Source organism: Pan paniscus, chromosome 1 (genome assembly GCF_029289425.2).
Source record: "Pan paniscus chromosome 1, NHGRI_mPanPan1-v2.0_pri, whole genome shotgun sequence".
Taxonomy (NCBI): Eukaryota; Metazoa; Chordata; class Mammalia; order Primates; family Hominidae; genus Pan; species Pan paniscus.
In genome coordinates, this window is record NC_073249.2 from 174,065,032 (window position 1) to 174,086,989 (window position 21,958).

The following is a 21,958-nucleotide window of genomic DNA, read 5'->3' on the forward strand; positions in this document are numbered from 1 at the left end:
GAGAACTGCTTTAACCCAGGAGGCAGAGGTTGCAGTGAGCCAAGAGCACACCATTGCACTCAAGCCTGGGTGACAACGGCGAAACTCCATCTCTCTCTCTCTCTATATATATATATACGTGTGTGTGTGTGTATATGTGTGTGTGTATGTGTATATATACATCTATGTATAGATGTATATATACACATATATATGTACATATACACATATATGTATAGATGTACACACACGTGTATGTACACACACACACGTGTATGTACATACACACACGTGTATACATATACGTGTGTGTGTGTGTGTGTGTGTGTGTGTATATATATATAAAGCTGGGCATGGTAGTACACGCCTATAGTCCCATCTACTTGGGAGGCTGAGGTGGGAGGATCACCTGAGCCCTGGGAGGCAGAGCCTGTAGTGAGCCATGGTTGTGCCACTGCACTTCTGCCTGGGGGACAGAGTGAGACCCTGCCTCTAAGGAAAAGAGAAAAAAAAAAAAAAAAAGAAAGAAAGAAAACTGAAGCAACCAGAAAAGAACTTCAGATTCTCATTACCACATGTATCCTACTTACCAGCATACGTACATATACATGTCACCTTCCTGCCTGCTACCATAAGGAATCCTTTGGGGTCCTTTGTAAAACAAATCCCTCTATGTATATGTTAGATAATTATTTTCTTGTCTACTGAAAGGAAGCTGTTCACCCCTCCTACTCCTATATCAATTTTTTATTCTGTACTGGATCATTCATATCAGGATACAAACAAGATATATTTTTCCTATTAAAAAAAATCAAAACATCCCTCTTTTAATCTCACTTCCTCAAACGATTACCATCTTTTTTCTTTGCTCCCCTTTGCAGCAAAATTCCCTATAAGAATTGCCTTGGCCAGGCATGGTGGCTCATGCCTGTAATCCCAGCACTCTGGGAGGCCGAGGCAGGTGGATCACTTGAGATCAGGAGTTCGAGACCAGCCTGGCCAACATGGTGAAACCTCGTCTCTACTAAAAATACAAAAATTAGCTGGGCGTGGTGGCAGGTGCCTATAATCTCAGCTACTCGGGAGGCTGAGGCAGAAGAATCGCTTGAACATGGGAAGCAGAGGTTGCAGTGAGCTGAGATAGCACCACTGCACACCATCCCGGGCAATAGGGTGAGACTCAGTCTCAAAAAAAAAAAAAAAAAAAGGAATTGCCTAGGCTAGGTGCAGTGGCTCATGCCTGTAATTACAGAACTTTGGGAGCTCAAGGCAGGAGGATCACTTGAGGTCAGGAATTCGAGACTAGCCTGGGCAACACAGCAAGAACCTGCCTCTACAAAAAAATTTTTTAAAATTAGCCTGTGTAACATAGTGTGACCCCGTCTCTACAAAATTAGCCCGGTGTGGTTGCATGGGCCTGTAGTCCTAGCTACTCAGGAGACTTAGGCAGGAGGATTGCTCGAGCCCTGGAGTTTGAGGTTACAGTGAGCTATGATCATACTACTGCACTTCGGCCTGGGTGACAGAGTGAGGCACTGTCTCAAAAATAAATAAATAAATTTATTTTTAAAAATTTGAAAAATTAGCCAGGTGTGATGGCACACACCTATACTCCCAGCCATTCGAGAGGTTGAGGCAGAAGATTGCTGAGCTCAAGAGTTTGAGGTTGCAGTTGCAGTGAACTATGATCGTGCACCACTGCACTCCAGCTTGGGCAATACAGCTAGATCTTGTATCTTTAAAAAAATAAAATAAAAGTGGCTCACTCCTATTATCCCAACACTTTGGGAGGCCAAAGTGGGAGAATCACTTGAGCACAGGAATTTGAGACCAGCCTGGGCAACACAGTGGGTTTCCATCACTACAAAAAAACCAATAATAATAATAACAAATTTTAAAATTCAGCCAGGCATGGTGTTATTAGCTTGTAGTTCCAGCCACTCTGGAGGCTGAGGAAGGGGGATCATTTGAGCCCAGGAGGGAGGTCGAGGCTGCAGTGAGCCATGATCATGCCACTGCACTCCAGCATGGGTGACAGAGTGAGATGCTACCTCAATAAATAAACAAACAAATAAATAAATAGCCTATATTCTTTCATTTATCTCTGAATCATTCTCTGAATGTCTGAATGAATATTTCAGATCAAGACTAGAGATCTAGTCTTCTGTTGCTCAGTTCACAGTAATCAAAACAAACAAACAAAAAAGACAATTCATATACCAAGTGCCAACATCCTCTGATATATATAAAAGGAGTGACAGGTGTTGGTGATAATATCCTAAGGACTAAAATGTTACTGGTTCCTACCCAAGCACCTCATTCTCAGAATTTAAGATATGTAGGATGTCAAGTTGTGGCTCTGCCACTGACTTATTATTACTTAATGTCACAGAACCTCAATTTCATTATCTGTAAAACAGAAGATAAAACCCATCTCTTGGAATTGTGCCCACTAAATGAGGTGCCAAATACAATAGTCCTAAGCTCATTGGTTTTCAAAATTGAACGTGTGTAAGAATTACCTTGGAATTATCTTGGGGGCTTATTAAAACGTAGATTCCTGTGCCTCATCTAGCCCTACTGAATCTAAATTTTTGGGGGTGGGGTTTACAAATATCTTTTTTTTTTTCTTTTTTAAGACAAGGTTTCACTCCTGTCACCCAGGTTGGAGTGTGGTAGCATGATCTCAGCTCGCTGTAACCTCTGCCTCCCTGGCTCGAGCAATTCTCCCGCCTCAGTGTCCTATGTAGCTGGGACTACAGGTGCGTGCCACCACAGCTGGCTAATTTTTGTAATTTTTGTAGAGATGGGGTTTTGCCATGTTGCCCAGGCTGGTCTTGAACTCCTGAGCTCAAGTGATCTGCCTGCCTTGGCTTCCCAAAGTACTGGGATTACAGGTGTGAGCCACCACGCCTGGCCACATATAAGCTTTTTAAATAAGCAACATCCTAGACTTCTAGTGGTTAAAGGACAACTTTGGTTGTTGTTGTTGTTTTGAGAGAGTCTTGCTCTGTTGCTCATGCTGGAGTGCAGTGGCACGATCTCAGCTCACTGTAACCTCGGCCTCCCAGGTTCCTCATGCCTCAGCCTCCTGAGTAGCTGGGATTACTGGCGTGCACCACCACATTTGGCTAATTTTTTGTATTTTTAGTAGAGATGGGGTTTTGCCATATTGGCCAGGCTGGTCTAGAACTCCTGGCCCCAAGTGACCCACCTGCCTCAGCCTCCCAAAGTTATTACAGGTGTGAGCCACTGCGTCCTGGCCCAAAGGACCACATTTTGATAAATGTTGCCCGAAGCATTCAATAAAATTAAGAAATCTCCTTTCTTGCCCTTCAAAAGCTGTTTTGGTTAAAATAGCTAGGTGCTGTGATGTACACCTGTAGTCCTAGCTACTTGGGAGGCTGAGACAGGATTGCTTGAGCCCAGGAGTTTGAGGCCTGTGAACAGCCACTGCACTCTTGCCTGGGGAACACAGTAAGACCCTATGTCTTAAAAAAAAAAAAAGAAAAAAAAAACTTAATTGCAGAGTAATGTAAATCAGTTAAGAATGCATAGTAGGTTCTAAACAGCATGGAAAAGTACCTTATAGAATTTCGATATTTGCTTTCTTTGTCTTTACTTCTCTCTTTTTTTAAATTTTTTTAATACTTTTTGTAGGAATGGGGTTTTGCCATCTTGCTCAGGCTGGTCTCGAACTCCTGGGCTCAAGCTACCCATCTGTCTCAGCTCCTGAAGTGCTAGGATTACAGGCATGAACTACCATATTTGGCGCAATATTGTATTTCTAAAAAATCTATTTGGGAAGCAATATAGGGTTAATATACAATACAGTGTCCTGATTCCAGTCATATACTTTCATTTTCTACAGTAGCTGGTGATAAAATATCATGGTGGTCACTGGTTTTAGGTAGATAAATATGTACTACAAGACATTTATATTGCTTAATGAGATTATTGTAAAACTTCAATAACATTGTACAACTATCTTCTCTCTCGTTTATAGCTAATGATTGAAATCACACGTCATCAATCACATTATAAATAATAAAAAAGACTAAATGCAAATTTTCACCAATTTTCTTCAAAAAATCATCTGCCCAGGGAGATCATTTCAAAAATTTCATATCCAGTTTCTTATTCTTACCTTTAAAATTTCTGGCTTTGTTTTTTCCATCACATGAGTCAGACTAAAAAGATGAAATAGAGCTTCCCGAACAAAGAATGCCCGTTCACTGTAACGCTTCAGTGCTTCTGCAATCTGAGTTTCATTGGCTTCCCCAGACACCTGTGAACATAACCAGATTAGCTTTTAGAATTCTCTCTCTTTCCCTATCTAAATATCATGTGTGGCCAGGCGTGGTGGCTCACGCCTGTAATCCCAGTACTTTGGGAGGCCAAGGTGGGTGGATCATGTGAAGTCAGGAGTTCGAGACCACCCTGGCCAACATGGTGAAACTCCATCTCTACTAAAAATAAAAAATTAGCCAAGCATGGTGGTGCATGCCTGTAACTGCAGCTACTCAGGAGGCTGAGGCAGGAGAATCGCTTGAACCCAGGAGGCGGAGGTTACAGTGAGCTGAGATCACGCCACTGCACTCCAGCCTGGGCAACACAGCAAGACTCTGTCTCTAAATAAATAAATAAATATCATTTGTATACATGGTATCTTGGATAGTTATGTAAAGCTGGAATCAAATAAAAATGACTATACTTTCCAATCTATCCAGATTAGTCATCTTAAACAGGTATATCTGTCTTGAAGAGATGTATATTAGATAGGCTCAGAACCTAGCATAAGAACATGGGCGAAATTTTCTGTATTATACCTAAAATAGATCTCAAGATATTTAACACTATTATAAGGCCCTACTGCTTGATTAGGATCCTATCTGCCTCTTAATCCCCTCCCTCTAGCTCACAATGTTATAGCTGTATGACCTTTTTTCCTCATCTTTCCGTAAGTCAAGCTTTTTCTCAGCAAAGGACCACTCATACAATGTCCTCTCTGACTGAAAACTTCCTTTCTCTCTTTACCTGACTAATTTCTACTCATTCTTCCTTATTCAAGTTAAGGACACTTTCTTAGAGAAGTCTTTGTTGAGCCACTGATTTAAGTTAGGTCCCCTGAAACATCTCTTTCAGAGCTATTATCATAATCCCCCACTACATTGATCCATTCACCATTGTACCGCAATAGCTAGCATTATGCTTGGCTCAGAATACTTTCTCCATAAGTATTCATCAAATAAATGTATCAATTAATTTCCCCAGATTTATCACGCTCCTTTTCAGCACCAAGAGGTTCTGTTTAAAATTAAGTCTTTCTAGGGATTCCCAACATAAAAGTATATTATTTTAAGATAATACACTTATCTTAAAATGTAGTTCAGGTGCCATTGGGCAACCAAATATAGGTAGCAGAAAGTGGCTCTTTATAAAAGTAATCCAACTAGTAAGTGAAAAATAAATGATTAAAATATCACCATAATCCCCAATGAATTGATAGATCTAGCTACTAAGTGTCAGTAACTGCTAACATCACAGAAAGAGAAACAACTAGATATTTATGTACCTCATAACGTAAGAATACAACACCTAAGGGTCTGGCCAAAGGGATCTAACGTAAGTCTAATTAAGCCTCCAAATCCAGCTACCAATTTGCAGAAAATACAAAGAGAAAGATGCACGATTAGTATACAATTAGCAAAATCCAGGCTGGCAGAGTGGCTTATATCTGTAATCCCAGCACTTTCGGAGGCTGAGGCAGGAGCATCACTTTAACCCCAGGAGTTCCAGACCAGCCTGGGCAACACAGCAAGACCCTGTCTCTACAAAACACCAACAAATACAATAAAATCCAGACTGAGGGAAACTCTACAAATCCAAACGATAGATTATTCAATAAACAAATTATAAGGAAAAGAAAGGGATGAGGAGAAACCTATAAACTAAAAGATACTCAAAAGACATCAAATTGTTTTAAACAGACAAGATTATACAGGTGCCTAAATAGTTGGGTCATAAAATTATAAAGAAATGAAAGGACATGGTTGGGTGTAGTGGCTCGCGCCTGTAATCCCACCACTTTGGGAGGCCGAAGCGAGCTTTGGGGTAGATGACAAAGTTCTGTTACTTAACCTGAGTGATGCTCTCAAGTGTGTTCACTTTATTTTCAACTCATTAAGCTACATAATTATTTACTGCCTTTGTCTCTGTTTTATTTTACAATAAAGTTTTTAAAAATGCCAAAAAACGTCATTCGGAGCGACTATCTCATAATAAGGGGAAGATTTAGTCTTTTTTGGCAGTAACATTATACAGTGTGACACAAAAGTAATCAAATATTTTTAAAATATATTACTCAGTAACTAAGTTGTATATAAACATATAATATTCAGCCAGGCATGATGGCTCATGCCTGTAATCCCAGCACTTTGGGAGGTAGAAGCAGGAGGATCGCTTGAGCCCAGGAGTTCAAAACCAGCCTGGGGAACACAGTAAGACCCTGTCTCTATAAAAGAAAAGAAAAATTAGTTACGTGTGATGGTGCATGCCTGTAGTCCCAGCTACTTGGGAGACTGAAGAGGACTGCTTGAGCCCACGAATTTGAGGCTGCAGTAAGCCATGACTGTGCCACAGCACTCCATGATGCGCAACAGAGTGAGACTCTATCAAAAAAAAAAAAAAAGCCTATAAACATTCAGATTGGAATATGCAGCTTTCAGGAAATGAAGGGATGTATCATGGCTGACATTTCAACCATTAATAGGATATGCTACAAGAGTCTGAAATGAATTAGACTACAGTATTGATATATGTCACATGACACAAGGGTACATATGAAGAATTTCTAAGATTGTTGAAATAATAATAAAAGTTTCTTTACTTCCATTACTTTACATCTTTTCTTTTTTTTCCTTTTTTTTGAGATACGGTCTCGCTCTGTCGCCCAGACGGGAGTGCAGTGGCACGATCTCGGCTCACTGCAACCTCTACTTCCTGGGTTCAAGCAACTGTCATGCCTCAGCCTCCTGAGTAGCTGGGATTACAGGCGCCCGCCACCATGCCCGGCTAATTTTTGTATTTTTAGTAGAGACGGGATTTCGTCATGTTGGCCAGGCTGGTCTCGAACTCCTGACCTCAAATGATCAGCCAACCTCGGCCTCCTAAAGTGCTGGGATTACAGGCATGAGCCACCACTTCCAGCCTCCATTACTTTACTTCTTTAAACCCTTTTTAAACTTTCTATTTATGTATAACATACATACACAAACTGGTTTGGACTACATATTCACATATACAAATGGGTATTTAATAAAATTTTTCAAAGTGTTCAGTTCATTGAATCACCCAGAACTTTTTCTCATAAATTGAGAAAAAAACAAAAAACACTGAAATGTGAAATGAAAAAAACTCTAAGAGGGAAATATAAAATAATCTAAATCAGACTTTATTCTTCCTTTACCCACATTTGGTTGGTTCCAACAGCTTTATAAATCTCTTATACGAAATATATCCTCAAGTTACCTTGAATATAAAATTAAAGAACTCTTGTTACTGGAATGTTAAAGACTCTAAGCCAATTTTTTTTTTTTTTTTTGAGACACAGTCTTTCTCTATTGCTCAGTCTGGAGTGCAGTGGCACAATCTCGGCTCACTGCAACCTCCATCTCCCGGGTTCAAGTGATTCTCCTGCCTCAGCCTCCTAAGTAACTGGGACAACAGGCATCTGTCACCATGCCCGGCTAAATTTTTTTGTATTTTTAGTAGAGGCAAGGTTTCATCATGTTGGCTAGGCTGGTCTCCAACTCTTGGCCTCAAGTGATCCGCATGTCTTGGTCTCCCAAAGTGCTGGGATTATAGGCGTGCTCTAAGCCAACTTTATTGCATATATATATATATATATATATATATATATATATATATATATATATTTTTTTTTAAGACAGAGTTTTGCTCTTGTTGTTCAGGCAGGAAATCAATGGCGCCATCTTGGTTCACCACAACCTCCACCTCCTGGGTTCAAGCAATTCTCCTGCCTCAGCCTCCTAAGTAGCTGGGATTACAGGCATGCCCGGCTAATTTTTTTGGGATTTTTAGTAGAGACGGGGTTTCTCCATGTTCGTCAGGCTGATCTCCAACTCCCGACATCAGGTGATCCGCCTGCCTCAGCCTCCCAAAGCACTGGGATTACAGGCGTGAGCCACTGCATCCAGACATTGCCTCTATGTTTTATTCAGTGAACAACACTTCTCTACCCAGTGACAAACCCTCACATCTGGCTGCTCAAATTATAAGTATATTCTTTTTTCTCCCAAAGTGCTGGGATTACAGGCGTGAGCCACCACGCGTGGCCGACTAAAGCTATTTTTAAATTAGTCTGTATCTTCTCCACTAGACTAGAATTCCTCAAGAGCAGGGATATTAACAGATATCTTTTTGTTGTTGTTTTTTGTTTTTGAGACACAGACCCACTCTATCGCCCAGGCTGGAGTGCAGTGCCACAATGCTGGCTCACTGTAACCTCCGCCTCCCAGGTTCAAGCAATTCTCCTGCCTCAGCCTCCTGAATAGATGGGATTACAGGCATGTGCCACCATGCCTGGCTAATTTTTGTATTTTTAGTAGAGACGGGGTTTCACCACGTTGGCCAGGCTGGTCTTGAACTCCTGACCTCAAGTGATCCGCCCGCCTTGGCCTCCCAAAGTGCTGGGATTACAGGTGTCAGATGGGGGTCTCACTATGTTGCTCAGGCTAGTCTCGAACTCCTGAGCTCAAGCAATCCTCCCACCTCAGCCTCCCAAAGTGCTGGGATTAAAGGCATGAGCCACCACGCCTGGCCAAAAAACATTTATGTAACTTCACTGCATGTTGATTACTGCAGTTCAATATAGGAGTCTGACTTCAAGGGAGAGCTCTAAGTTAAGACACAAATTTAGGAGTCATCGGCATATAGATTTAAGGACTGAGGTGCAGAACTCTCCAACAGTTAGAGGCCTGGAAGATGAGGAAGAACCAACAAAGGAAATTGAGGCTTAGTAGCAAGACAAGTAGGAAAAAAAAAAAAACAAGACAAGTATGATATCCTGGAAGCTAAGTTAAAAAAAAAAAAAGGTATCTCAAGGAAGAGGCAAAGATCAATTATGACAAATACCATTTTACTTTGGGTCAAATAAAATGAAGACTAAGAACTAACACTGGGTTTAGCAGATTTTCAATGTTCTCATGAGTTGGGAGCTACAGCATGGTAGATAATCCAAGTATGGGATAAGGTGGCCAACAAATGTAAGAATTCTAGTTCTGGAGAAATGGAAGGTTCAGGAAACTGATGGTAACAGAAGAGAAAACTGAGTAGGGAAATAGTGAGAAGAGAAAATCGAGTGGGGAAATACTGATGACAGAGCTGGAAATTCTATGGTAAGAAAGCCAGGCTAGGCTCAGGGGCTTACACCTATAATCCCAAAACTAGGAGGCCAAGGTGGGACGATCGCTGAGCAAGAACCCATCTTTACAAAAACACTAAAAAAAAAAAAAAAATTAGGCCAGGCACAGTGGCTCACGCCTGTAATCCCAGCACTTTAGGAGGCCGAGGCAGGCAGATCACCTAGGTCAGGAGTTCAAGACTAGCCTGGCTAACATGGTGAAACCCCATCTCTACCAAAAATACAAAAATTAGCTGGACATGATAGCAGGCACCTGTAATCCCAGCTACTCAGGAGGCTGAGGCAGGAAATTCGTCAAAACCTGGGAGGTGGAGGTTGCTGTGAGCCGAGATCACGCCATTGCACTCCAGCCTGGGTGACGGAGCTAGACTCCATCTCAAAAAGAAAAAAAAAAAATTAGCCAGTTATGGTGGCACATGCTTGTGGTCCCAGCTACTCAGGAGGCTAAGCCAGGAGGATCCACTCGAGCCCAGGAGGTAGAGGCTGCAGTGAGTCTGTTCATGCCACTGTACTCCAGCCTGGGTAACAGGGCAAGACCCTGCCTCTGAGGGGAAAAAAAAAAAAAAGTTATTGTAAAACAGTGATTCATGAGTTTGGCTGGACACTGCAATCATCTAAGCTTTAAAAAATACTGATGCCTGGGTCTCACCTCTCTTCCTAACGCAGTCTTTGCACATATTATTCTGTCTGCCTGGAATGCTCTCTACTGAGCTACTCACCCTTAAGATCTCCACTCATCCATCAATTTCTCAGAGAAACCAGGCCGAGGGTGGTGGCTCACTCCTGTAATCCTAGCACTTTGGAAGGCCAAGACAGGCAAACTGCCTGAGCTCAGGAGTTCGAGACTAGCCTTGGCAACATGGTGAACCCCTGTCTCTACTAAAATACAAAAACTTAGCCGGGGGTGGTGGTGTGTGCCTATAGTCCCAGCTACTTGGGAGACTGAGGCAGGAGAATCACTTGAACCTGGGAAGCAGAGGTTGTAGTGAGCCAAAATCATACCACTGCACTCCTGCCTGGGCGACAGAGCGAGACTCCATCTCAAAAAAAAAAAAAAAAAAATATATATATATATATATAAATATATATATATATCTAGTTTAAAGCATACATCTATAAAAGGTATAAATATAAAAATGTATTTCTAATCATATAATCACCACTCCCATTAGGTTAAGCTCCTTGGAGGCAGATCCTATATCATTTTCTTTTTTTTTTTTTTTCCGAGACGGAGTCTCACGCTGTCACCCAGGCTTGAGTGCAGTGGCACAATCTTGGCTCTCTGCAACTTCCGCCTCCTGGATTCAAGTGATTCTCCTGCCTCAGCCTCCTGAGTAGCTAGAAAAAGGCACATGCCACCATGGCTGGCTAATTTTTGTATTTTTAGTAGAGACGGGGTTTCACCATGTTGGCCAAGCTGGTCTTGAATTCTTGACCTCAAGTGACCTGCCCACCTCTGCCTCCCAAAGTGTTGGGATTATAGGTGTGAGCCACTGCACCCAGTCTCATTTTCATTTTTGAATCCCAAGCTCTACCAAATCCAACTGATGTTTGTTAAACTAAATTTAAACCATTAGGCATGAGAAATCTTAGGAAAAGCAAAATTCTACCATTTCTACAGTAGAGATCTCCTTAGAAAACTTGATCTTCCACTAGGTATTCAATTCAACAAGGGGTGTCCTTAGTTTCTCTGAAGTTATCCATTAAAAACAGTATATGTAGCTGGGCGCGGTGGCTCATGCCTATAATCCCAGCACTTTGGGAGGCCGAGGCGGGCAGATTATGAGGTCAGGAGATTGAGACCATCCTGGCTAACACAGTGAAACTCTGTCTCTACTAAAAATACAAAAAATTAGCCAGGCGTGGTGGCGGGCGCCTGTAGTCCCAGTTACTCGGGGGACTGAGGCAGAAGAATGGCGTGAACCTGGGAGGCAGAGCTTGCAGTGAGCCAAGATAGCGCCACTGCACTCCAGCCTGGGCGACAGAGCGAGACTCTGTCTCAAAAGAAAAAAAAAAAACAAGCCTTTCGTTGCCTGATCGCCGCCATCATGGGTCGTATGCATGCTCCTGAGAAGGGCCTGTCCCAGTCGGCTTTACCCTATCGACGCAGCGTCCCCACTTGGTTGAAGTTGACATCTGACGACGTGAAGGAGCAGATTTACAAACTGGCCAAGAAGGGCCTTACTCCTTCACAGATCGGTGTAATCGTGAGAGATTCACATGGTGTTGCACAAGTACGTTTTGTGACAGGCAATAAAATTTTAAGAATTCTTAAGTCTAAGGGACTTGCTCCTGATCTTCCTGAAGATCTCTACCATTTAATTAAGAAAGCAGTTGCTGTTCAAAGCATCTTGAGAGGAACAGAAAGGATAAGGATGCTAAATTCCATCTGATTCTGATAGAGAGCCAGATTCACCGTGTGGCTCGATATTATAAGACCAAGCGAGTCCTCCCTCCCAGTTGGAAATATGAATCATCTACAGCCTCTGCCCTGGTCGCATAAATTTGTCTGTGTACTCAAGCAATAAAATGATTGTTTAACTAAAATAAAACAAAAACAAAAACAAAAAAACTGTATATGTAAATGGTTCAAAATAGCTAAACATTATCATCATAAGACAACCTATTGTTTAGCCAGGACCTACTATGTGACTTGCACTTTACATAGATTATTATTAATCTTCAGAATTCTGCAAGGTAAGAATAATATCTATTCTACAAATAAATAAAAACTCGAAGTGACATCATAGCTTGTTCTGGGTCATGAAGCTGAGATTTTAATTAGGACTCTAAGCCTTTCAACTATATGCGGCCCTGTTTCATGAACATGTTCCATATATTATAGACATTCATCATTAATAGAGTCTTATGCAACTAAGATATTGGTCAGCCTGACAAAATAATACATTTTTAAAGTCTAACCTTCAAATGTCCTTCGCCTGTGAGGAATTCAGAGTAACCAGCATCAGTAGCCAGCAAACCTACAAATTGCATGCTTGGACGTTGTTGTATAAAGGCTTCAACGGCTTTATCTGTCACGTGCTTTCTCCCAGAAACATCCAGAGAAACAAGGTTAGGTAGGATGTCTTTTTGTTCTAGTAAGCGAAGAGCTATGTCTGATGTAAACTGTTTATCATCTGAGATATCAAGATGATTCAGATGTTTGAGTTCCCGAACTACATCCAGTATCTGGGTAGTTGTCATTTTTAAACATTTCAAGTGGTGCATGGTTAGAGACTTGAGTCGGTCTTTGCAGGCCAGTAGAGCAGTGATGTCTGTGATTGAGGTGTTAGAAATATCCAAGCTCTCTAATCTTGGCAATGAGGCAACTTCAGCCAGGTCTTCATTGTAAAAGAGAACATTCGTGATGCTTAAAGCTCGAAGGCCAGAAAGCCGGCTGAAGCAGCGCTCGTAAGGATCCTCGAGGGAGAGAGTTAATGAATTCAGCACCAGGCACTGGAGATTCTGCTGGATCCATTTGTTACTGCCAAGCCCACTGATAATGTCTGTAATCGTGATATCAGCATTCACACCTGTGGCATCAAGTTCCACTAACTTGTGGTGGCAGAAAGCTTTCCGGAAAGCAACAGCAGAGATCTTTGCTTTGCGAATGCAGGCTCGCTTTAAGCGCATCTGGTTGCCCCTAAAAATACCCACAGTTCCATCATTCAATAGACCTGTGGAAAAACAAGCAGCGTTTTAACTTCAAAAAACAGTTAAAGAATAGCCAAAATTTCCATCACACTTTACATTTCCAAAGCGCTCCCATGTAACAGTATCTCGTCTGATAATCACAATTCATTTAGGTGAGATTATTATTGTTTACAACTTGTAGATGAGTAAACTGGGGCTCAGAGAGTGGCTTTCCAAGATCACAGGGCTAGCAAGTGGCAGAATCAGGACTGTGGCAGACATTATTGATATCCACTAACATCTAGTTCTTACCTTACCAGACAACTACATTTCCCAGCCCATCCCTGGAGTTAGCTGGAGCCATGTGCCTAGTTCTGGCCAATGGACTATATGCTGAAGCACCTGAGAGCCAGTGCATGATTTTCCATGCTGTCTTTTCCTGCTATGACGAACGAGGAACCTTCACGTTCTAGAGAGTATAGTTATATGAGGAGAAATCCTCCATCAGTTTGGACCCTAGGGTGACCATGAAGCAGAATCCTCTGTGGACTTGCAGAGTTTATGTACCACAAGTGAGGTATAAACCTTGTGTTAAGGTATTTGATTTGTTACCAATACATTTCTAGCCTATCCTTTAAATTCACCTTAACATATTATTATACAAACACATATACACGTAATATATTTAGCATGCACTTAATGCCTTGTAATTCATTAATAAACCACTAGCCAGATCTCAAACCTTATTAAAGCGATCTAGGCCTGGGAAACATAGCAAGACCCCATCTCTGCAAAATAACTGAAAACGAGTTGGGCACAGTGGTGCATGCCTATAGTCCCAGCTACTAGGGAGGCTGAGATGGAAGGATCATTTGAGCCCAGGAGTTCGTGGTTATAGTGAATTATGATTGCACCATTGCACACCAGCCTGGGTGACAGAGTGAGACCCTGTCTCTGAAAAAAAAATATATATATATATAGTAGTTACAGCTTCCCCCCACACCCCCCCTCCTGCAGATGAATGTAAATGAAGTCGACACAGTAACCTCTTGAAGTGCCTTCGAGATCTACCTGTCTACCAATCAACAGTGTCACAAGCATATGATACTCTGGAGGCACATCAACATATCACATATCAACTAAACAACATTGACTGCGAAAGAAGTAACAATCATGCCAAAAACAGGTAGTCTAAGAATAGTATGGGGTGAATGAGCAGTTGAGGACAGGTAAATAAATAGCCTGAAGTCATGAGAGGAACTCTAAGGCGGCATCTTAGCTGGCCCATACTCAAAATGCAGCTAGGCTGCCAGCCAGTCACCCTTAAATTAGAAATGAGGTGTTTTTAAAAGGGAGCACTATTCTCTAATGAGTTTTGCAGACTTAATTACAGTCACACAGTTAAAATCAAGAAAGGCCTGTGCAAAACCTGCCAAAGTGGACAAAAATGACTAATTACATATTAAGAACTCCATTACATTTTAGAGCTGTGCTGCCCAATACATAGTCACTAGCTCCACAAAGCTGGAGAGCACTTGGAAAGCAGGTGGTACAAAGTGAGGTCAGCTATAAAGTACAAAATATACACCAGATTGTGAAGACTTAATACAACAAAATAATGTAAAGTATCTCAATTTTTTATATATACTACAGGTTGAAATGATCATTTTTTAATATATTGGGTTAAATAAAAATTATTAAAACTAGTTGCACTTGTTTCTTTTTATTTTTATTTTTTTATGTGGCCACTGGTAAATTTAAAATTACATTTCGATTAAACAAAGTGGTTCTAGAGACAGCCTTTCAAATTACCTGCACTCTATTTCAGGAGAGTAAATTTCATGATGGGGTCCATTCAGCAAACAGTTTATTAAACAATTACTATATGTCAAGTACTCTAAATGTTGTAGATACAAAGAAAAATAAGATATGCCCCTATAGTCAAAGGATTCATAATCCCATGGAGTAAAAAAGACACAAACAGCCACAACAAAATGAGATATATGGTATATCAATGTCAAGTATAAAGTATCACAAAAACAAAGAAAAGGAAGTAAACCATCATGAATGAAGATCTGGAAAAGATTTGATGGGAGAGGTGATCTTTGAGTAAGGCCTTTGAAAATGCTGGAAGAATTCAAAGATAGAGAAAGAAGGTTAGTAGGCCAGGTGCAGTGGCTCATGCCTGTAATGCCAGCATTTTGGGAGGCCGAGGCGGACGGCTCACCTGAGGCCAGGAATTCGAGACCAGCCTGGCCAACGTGGCAAAACCCCGTTTCTACTAAAAATGCAAAAATTAAATGGGTGTGGTGGTGCACGCCTGTAATACCAGCTACTTGGGAGGTTGAGGCAGAGAATCACTCGAACTTGGGAGGCGGAGGCTGCAGTGAGCCGAGATCGCGCCACTGCACTCCAGCCTGGGCGTCAGAGCAAGACTCCATCTCAAAAAAAAAAAAAAAGAGGAAGAAGGTTAGGTATATTAAAGGAAGAATATACAACATAAGCAAAGTCTTAAAGATGTGAAAGCATATCACGGGGTTAGGAAATGGCAAGTAGTTCTTTCTATATTGCTTGAACATAAGAAATAGCTAGAGCCATAAGATGGAGTGCATTTCTGGGGATATAAGCATGCAAATGGGACAGAAGAAATGAGGCTGAAGGTGAGCTGGAGCTAGATCACTCTGAAAGGTGAAGAGATGAAAGCAGATCAGCTAGGGGGGACCTTGGGACCCATGGAACAACGCAGAAAAGTTCCTGGTTTTTTTCTGCTCATATATCCCAGATCTAAAGTTGAAGGAGCCAGCAGCCTGGAAACACCAATGGGCACAGACAAAAAAGCTCCCCCAAAATCTGCTCTCTCTAGCCAACGTACCAGGAAAGGAGCAACTAGTAAGACAGGAAACAGCTAGTAGACAGTAACTGCTCTACTTCAGCCAAACACGACAGAAAAAACTGTGGCCCCACCCATGCCAGCAAATGCCAATAGGGGCCTAGATTTCTACCCCTGCCAGGCTGTAATTACTTGCCCCAATCTGCCCACAGGGGAGGTGTTAGAGAAGTCTGAGTAGAGAGCAAGGACTTTCATTCCTGCTGGGTAGTAAGAACTATCCCCCACCACGATGTCAGTAGATACCATCTGGGGAGCCTGAACTTCAACACTCATCAAGCAGCGATGAAGTTCTCTACCTGCTTCCCTGCTGGGGTGCTGTCATAGGAAGTCTAGTGGAAAGTCAGGACTTTCACAACTGCCCAACAGTAATGAGGCCACCTCCTCCCAACATGGTGTCAGTAGAAGCCAACTGGGAAGCAGAAATGACATACCCATACCCCTCTCAGTTAGGGAAGTATCAATAGAGTCCTAGTGGGCAGTCAGAATTCCAACCTCTGCATAGCCCTGCACCTTGGGTGTCAAGAGAAGCCAAGTGGGGAACCAGAAAGAACATTAACCCTAATCTGGCTGGGCATAGTGGCTCACACCTGTAATCCCAGCACTTTGGGAGGCCGAGGTGGATGGATCACAAGGTCAGGAGATCGAGACCATCTTGGCCAACACGGTGAAACCCCGTCTCTACTAAAACACAAAAAATTAGCCAGGCCTGATGGTGCCTGCCTGTAATCTCAGCTACTTGGGAGGCTGAAGCAGGGGAATCACTTGAACCCAGGCGACGGAGGTTGCAGTGAGTTGAGATCGCACCATTGCACTCCAGCTTGGGCAACAAGAGCGAAACTCCACCTCAAATATAACATAACGTAACATAACATAACATAACATAAAATAACAACATAACATAAAATAAAATAAAATAACAAAATAACATAAAATAACAAAATAACAAAATAAAATAACATAACGTAACAAAATAACATAACAAAATAAAATAACAAAACAACATAAAATAACAAAATAAAATAACAACATAAAACATAACAAAATAATATAACATAAAATAACATAAAAAATAAAAATAACATAAAATAAAATAACATAAAATAAATAAAATAAAATAATTTTTTTTTTTTTTTGAGACGGAGTCTCGCTTTTCACCCAGGCTGGAGTGCAGTGGCGCGATCTGGGCTCACTGCAAGCTCTGCCTCCCAGGTTCATACCATTCTCCCGCCTCAACCTCTGGAGTAGCTGGGACTACAGGCACACGCTGCCATGCCCAGCTAATTTTTTGTATTTTTAGTAGAGACGGGGTTTCACCATGTTAGCCAGGATGGTCTTGATCTCCTGACCTCGTGATCTGCCCGCCTCGGCCTCCCAAAGTGCTGGGATTACAGGCGTGAGCCGCTGTGCCTGGCCTATAAAAATTTTTAAAAAGAACATTAACCCCAATCTGGCAGTAACAAGGCAGTGCTCCTACCTTCCACTGCTGGAGTGACGTCAGTGACTCAAACTAAAACAGAAGTCTCATATCACCTAAAATGTCCTGGTTTCAATAAAAAATTACTCTGAATCATACTAAGAACCAGTAAGACTTCAAACTCAAAAAGAGATAATCAATATATGCCAACAGTAAGGTAACAGAAATGTTAAAATTATTTGACAACGATTTTAAAGGAGCCATAAAAAAATGCAATTAAATTTTCAAAAGTAAACAAACATGCTTAAAAAAAATGAGTAACAGACCAGGCGCGGTGGCACTTTGGGAGGCCAAGGCGGGCAGATCATGAGGTCAGGAGTTCGCGACCAGCCTGACCAACATGACGAAACCCCATCTCTACTAAAAATACAAAAATTAGCTAGGCATGGTGGCACATGCCTGTAGTCCCAGCTACCCAGGAGGTTGAGACAGAAGAATCACTTGAACCTGGGAGGCAGGGGTTGCAGTGAGCCGAGATCGCACCACTGCACTCCAGCCCGGGCGACACAGCAAGATTCTCCATCTCAAAAAAAAAAAAAAAATTAAAAAAAAAAATTTAATAAGGAAAAAAAAGAAAAAAATGAAAACAGACTCAGCAAGGCAAGAGAAGATATAAAGAAGAATCAAATAAAAATTTTAGAAGTGAAAAATATAATAATGCTTGAGGTCAACAGTAAAATAGAGAACAGAGAAAAAAGACTGGTGAACTAGAAGATAAAACAACATAAATTACCTAATTTAAATAACAAGAACAGAATGGGAAAAAAACCAAAACCAAAAACCTAAAGCTATATTTGTGTCACTGGAATATCTCAAGGACAGGAGAAAGACAGTGTGGCTGAAAAAGTACTTAAAGAAATAATGAGCAGGCACAGTGGCTCATGCTTATAATCCCAGTACTTTGGGAGGATGAGACAAGAGGATTACCCGAGGCCAGGAGTTTGAGACCAGCCTGGGCAACATTGCAAGACTCCATCCCAACAACAAAAAATTTTAATTAGTCGGGCATGGTGGTACATACCTGTAGTCCTAGCTAGCTAGTCGGGAGGCTGAGGTCAAAGGATCGCTTGAGCCCAGGAGTTTGAGATTATAGTAAGCTATGATTGCACTCTAGCTTGGGTGACAGAGTAAGACCCTGACTGGGAGAAAACAAAAAACAAAAAACTGAGTGTGGTGGCTCATTCCTGTAATTGGGAGGCTGAGGTGGGAGGACTGCTTTGAGCCCAGGGGTTCAAGACCAGCCTGCACAACATAGAAAGACATCATCTCCATTACAAATTTTTAAAAATTAGTCAGATGTTGGTGGCATGCACCTGTGATCTCAGCTACTTAGGAGGCTGAGGCAGGAGGATTGCTTGAGTCCAGGAGTTCAAGGCTGCAGTGAGCTATGATCATGCCACTACACTCCAGCCTGGGAAACAGAATCAGAACTTGTCTCAAAAAATAATTTTTTTTAATTAAAAAAAAAGATAGGCTGGATGTGGTGGCTCACGCCTATAATCCTAGCACTTTGGGAGGCCAAGGCAGGAGGACTCCTTGAGGCCAGGGGTTCAAGACCAACCTGGCCAACATAGTGCGACTCCATCTCTATTAAAAAAAAAAAAAATCACTCAGAAAAATTGGAAGCAGTGGTTTACATGGAGTTAAGGGAATTTTATCTGATGGCTTCAATTTTCTTCCTAAGATAAATGGTAGAAAGTCTGAGAAGAGCAAAGAACATCTGAAACTACTGTTAGGAACACTAGTTAACTGGGGAAATACTCCAGAATTCCTGGGCAGTGCCGAGGAGCCCGCCTTTATGTTACTGACTTCCCTCCTTGTCATTCAGGTCTCAGTCTAGTACCACCACTTTAGAAGCTTTCTCTGATCATCCAAGTTAAAACATCTCCCTTCCTTTATTATTCTTCTTAAGAGAACAGTGTTCTTTTTCCCTCAGAGAACCTGGCACAAGCTGTAATTCTATATGTTTACTTCCTAATTGTGTCTCCCACTGGACTATACGCTCCATGAAAGCAAGATTCATGTTGCATTCATTGTCTTATTTAAATATTCACAGTAATCCCTGTGAGGGAGTTATAATTATCAACACTTTACAGATGAGGAATCTTAGACTTGCAGAGTAACTTATCCAGGGTCAAATAGCAAATTAATGTTGGAACCAGGACTCAGACCTAGGACCGATTTATAGAACTCATGCTCTTTTCTTATTTTAAAAAAATCTTGGCTGGGTGTGGTAAATTACACCTATAATCCCAGCACTTTGGGAGGCCAAGGCAGGTGGATCACCTGAGGTCAGGAGTTTGAGACCAGCCTGGTCAACATGGCGAAACCCTATCTCTACTAAAAATACAAAAAAAAAAAAAAATTAGCCAGGCATGGTGGTGCATGCCTGTGATCCCAGCTACTCAGGGGGCTGAGGCAGGAGAATCACTTGAACCTGGGAGGCGGAAGTTGCAGTGAGCCGAGATAGTGCCATTGCACTCCAGTCTGGCAACAGAGCAAGACTCCATCTCAAAAATAAAATAAAATAAAATAAAGAAATCAACATGCTCTAAATGATAACCCAAGGGCTTCTTTCAAGGAGTAAAATACAGATGCATAAATACAAGGATTGTGCCCCAAAGCATTTTTTCTTTCTTTCTGATTTAGGACAGACAGCTGAAGTGACCAGCAATGTGATCTACAAATAAGTGGGGTGCTAGTCTGGGAGTGTAAGCTTTCAAGCACCTAGAAAGTCTATTTGGCTAGTCAAGGAAGCAATTCATAATGTTTCAAATTTTCAGTTTTATCCTGACCAGAAGACTGAACATGTCAAGATTTATAAATTTAGATTAGATTGACAGTATGACACAGAAACATTATCATTAGATGCTAAAATTCTCACTCTGATTTCTAGCTCTTATGCCCATATTTCCTGGAAAATTTTTAGCATGCAGACACAGATACAATGAGAAAAGATTATGACAAGAGAATCACAGACCCCGATAAGTAGAACTCTAACATCAGATTTATTTTAATTAAGACTGCTACTGGCTGAGTGTGGTGGTTCATAACTATAATACTAGTACTTTGGGTGGCTGAGGCAGGAGGATTGCTTGAGCCCAGCAGTTTGACACCATCCTGGACAACACAGTGAGACCCTGTCTCTACAAAAAAATTTCAAAGTAGCCAAGATCACACCACAGCACTCCAGTCTGGGTAACAAAGCGAGACCCTGCCTCTTAAAATAAAAAATAATTCTAAAAGAAACTGCTTTTATACCTACTACTTAGAGCAATCTACAGATGCAATGCAATTCCTATCAAAATACCAATGACTTTCTTCACAGAAATAGAAAAAATATCTTAAAATTTGTATGGAACCACAAAAGACCATGAATAGCCCAAGCAATCCTATGCAAAAGGAATAAACCTGGAGGCATCATACTACCAGACTTCAAAATATACTATAAAGCTATAGTAACCAAAACAGCAAATTACCAACATAAAAATAAACACATAGACCACACAGAAACAGAAGAGAAACCCTAGAAATTAATTCACGTATCTACGATCAACTGATTTTTGACAAAGGCACCAATGACATTGACTGGGAAAAGAACAGTCTGGTCAATAAATGGTGCTGGGAAGGCTGGATATCCACAGACAAAAGAATGAAACTAGACCCCCCACCCCCAATCTCTCACCTTTACAAAAACCAACTCAAAATGAATCAAAGACCTAAATGTAAGACCCAAAACTATAAAACTACTAGAAGAAAATACAGCAGAGGGCCAGGTGCAGTGGCTCACACTTGTAATCCCAACACTTTGGGAGGCCGAGGTTGGCAGATCACCTGAGGTCAGGAGTTCGAGACCAACCTGACCAACATGGTGAAACCCTGTCTCTACTAAAAATACAAAAATTAGCTGGACATGGTGGCGGGCACCTGTAACTCCCAGCTACTTGGGAGGCTGAGGCAGGAGAATCGCTTGAACCTGGGAGGCGGAGGCTGCAGTGAGCTGAAACGGTGCCACTGCACTCCAGCCTGGGTGACAAGAGCAAAACTTCGTCTCAAAAAAACAAATGAAAAAAATAAAATATAGTGGAAACACTTCAGGACATTCATCTGAGAAGATTTTATGAACAAGACCTCAAAAGCACAGGCCAGGCATGGTGGCTCATGCCTGTAATTCTAGCACTTTGGGAGGCCGAGGCAGGAGGATCACTTGAGTTCAAGAGTTCAAGACCAGCCTGGGAACCATGGTAAGGCCCTGCCTCTACAAAAAATTTTAAAAACTACCTGGGCAGGGTGGTACATGCCTATAGTCTCAGCTAATTGGGAGGCTGAAGCAGGAGGACTGCTTGAGCCTGGGGGGTTAAGGCTGCAGTAAGCCATGACCACACCACTGTACTCCAGCCTGCGTAACAGAGTGAGACCCTGTCAAAAAAAAAAAAAAAAGCACAGGCAACAAAAACGAACATAGACAAATGGGATTATATCAAACTAAAAGCTTCTGCACACCACAGCAAAGGAAACAATCAACAGAGTGGAAAGA

The 21,958-nt window shown here is 41.6% G+C and overlaps 1 protein-coding gene and 1 pseudogene across 1 annotated transcript in view; one reads left to right on the forward strand and one right to left on the reverse strand.

Annotated features, from left to right (window-relative positions):
- The window catches only part of ZYG11B (zyg-11 family member B, cell cycle regulator), a 101,775-nt gene that overhangs the window by 43,058 nt on the left and 36,759 nt on the right, over positions 1 to 21,958 (reverse strand). Inside the window, exons 3-4 of the mRNA XM_003815029.5 lie at positions 12,347 to 13,101; positions 4,127 to 4,267 (exon numbers count right to left, since the gene is read on the reverse strand). Coding sequence (XP_003815077.2) covers positions 4,127 to 4,267; positions 12,347 to 13,101 — 896 coding nt within the window. The remainder of the gene's footprint in view (positions 1 to 4,126; positions 4,268 to 12,346; positions 13,102 to 21,958) is intronic.
- Positions 11,319 to 12,039, forward strand: LOC100990253 (small ribosomal subunit protein uS15-like; annotated as a pseudogene).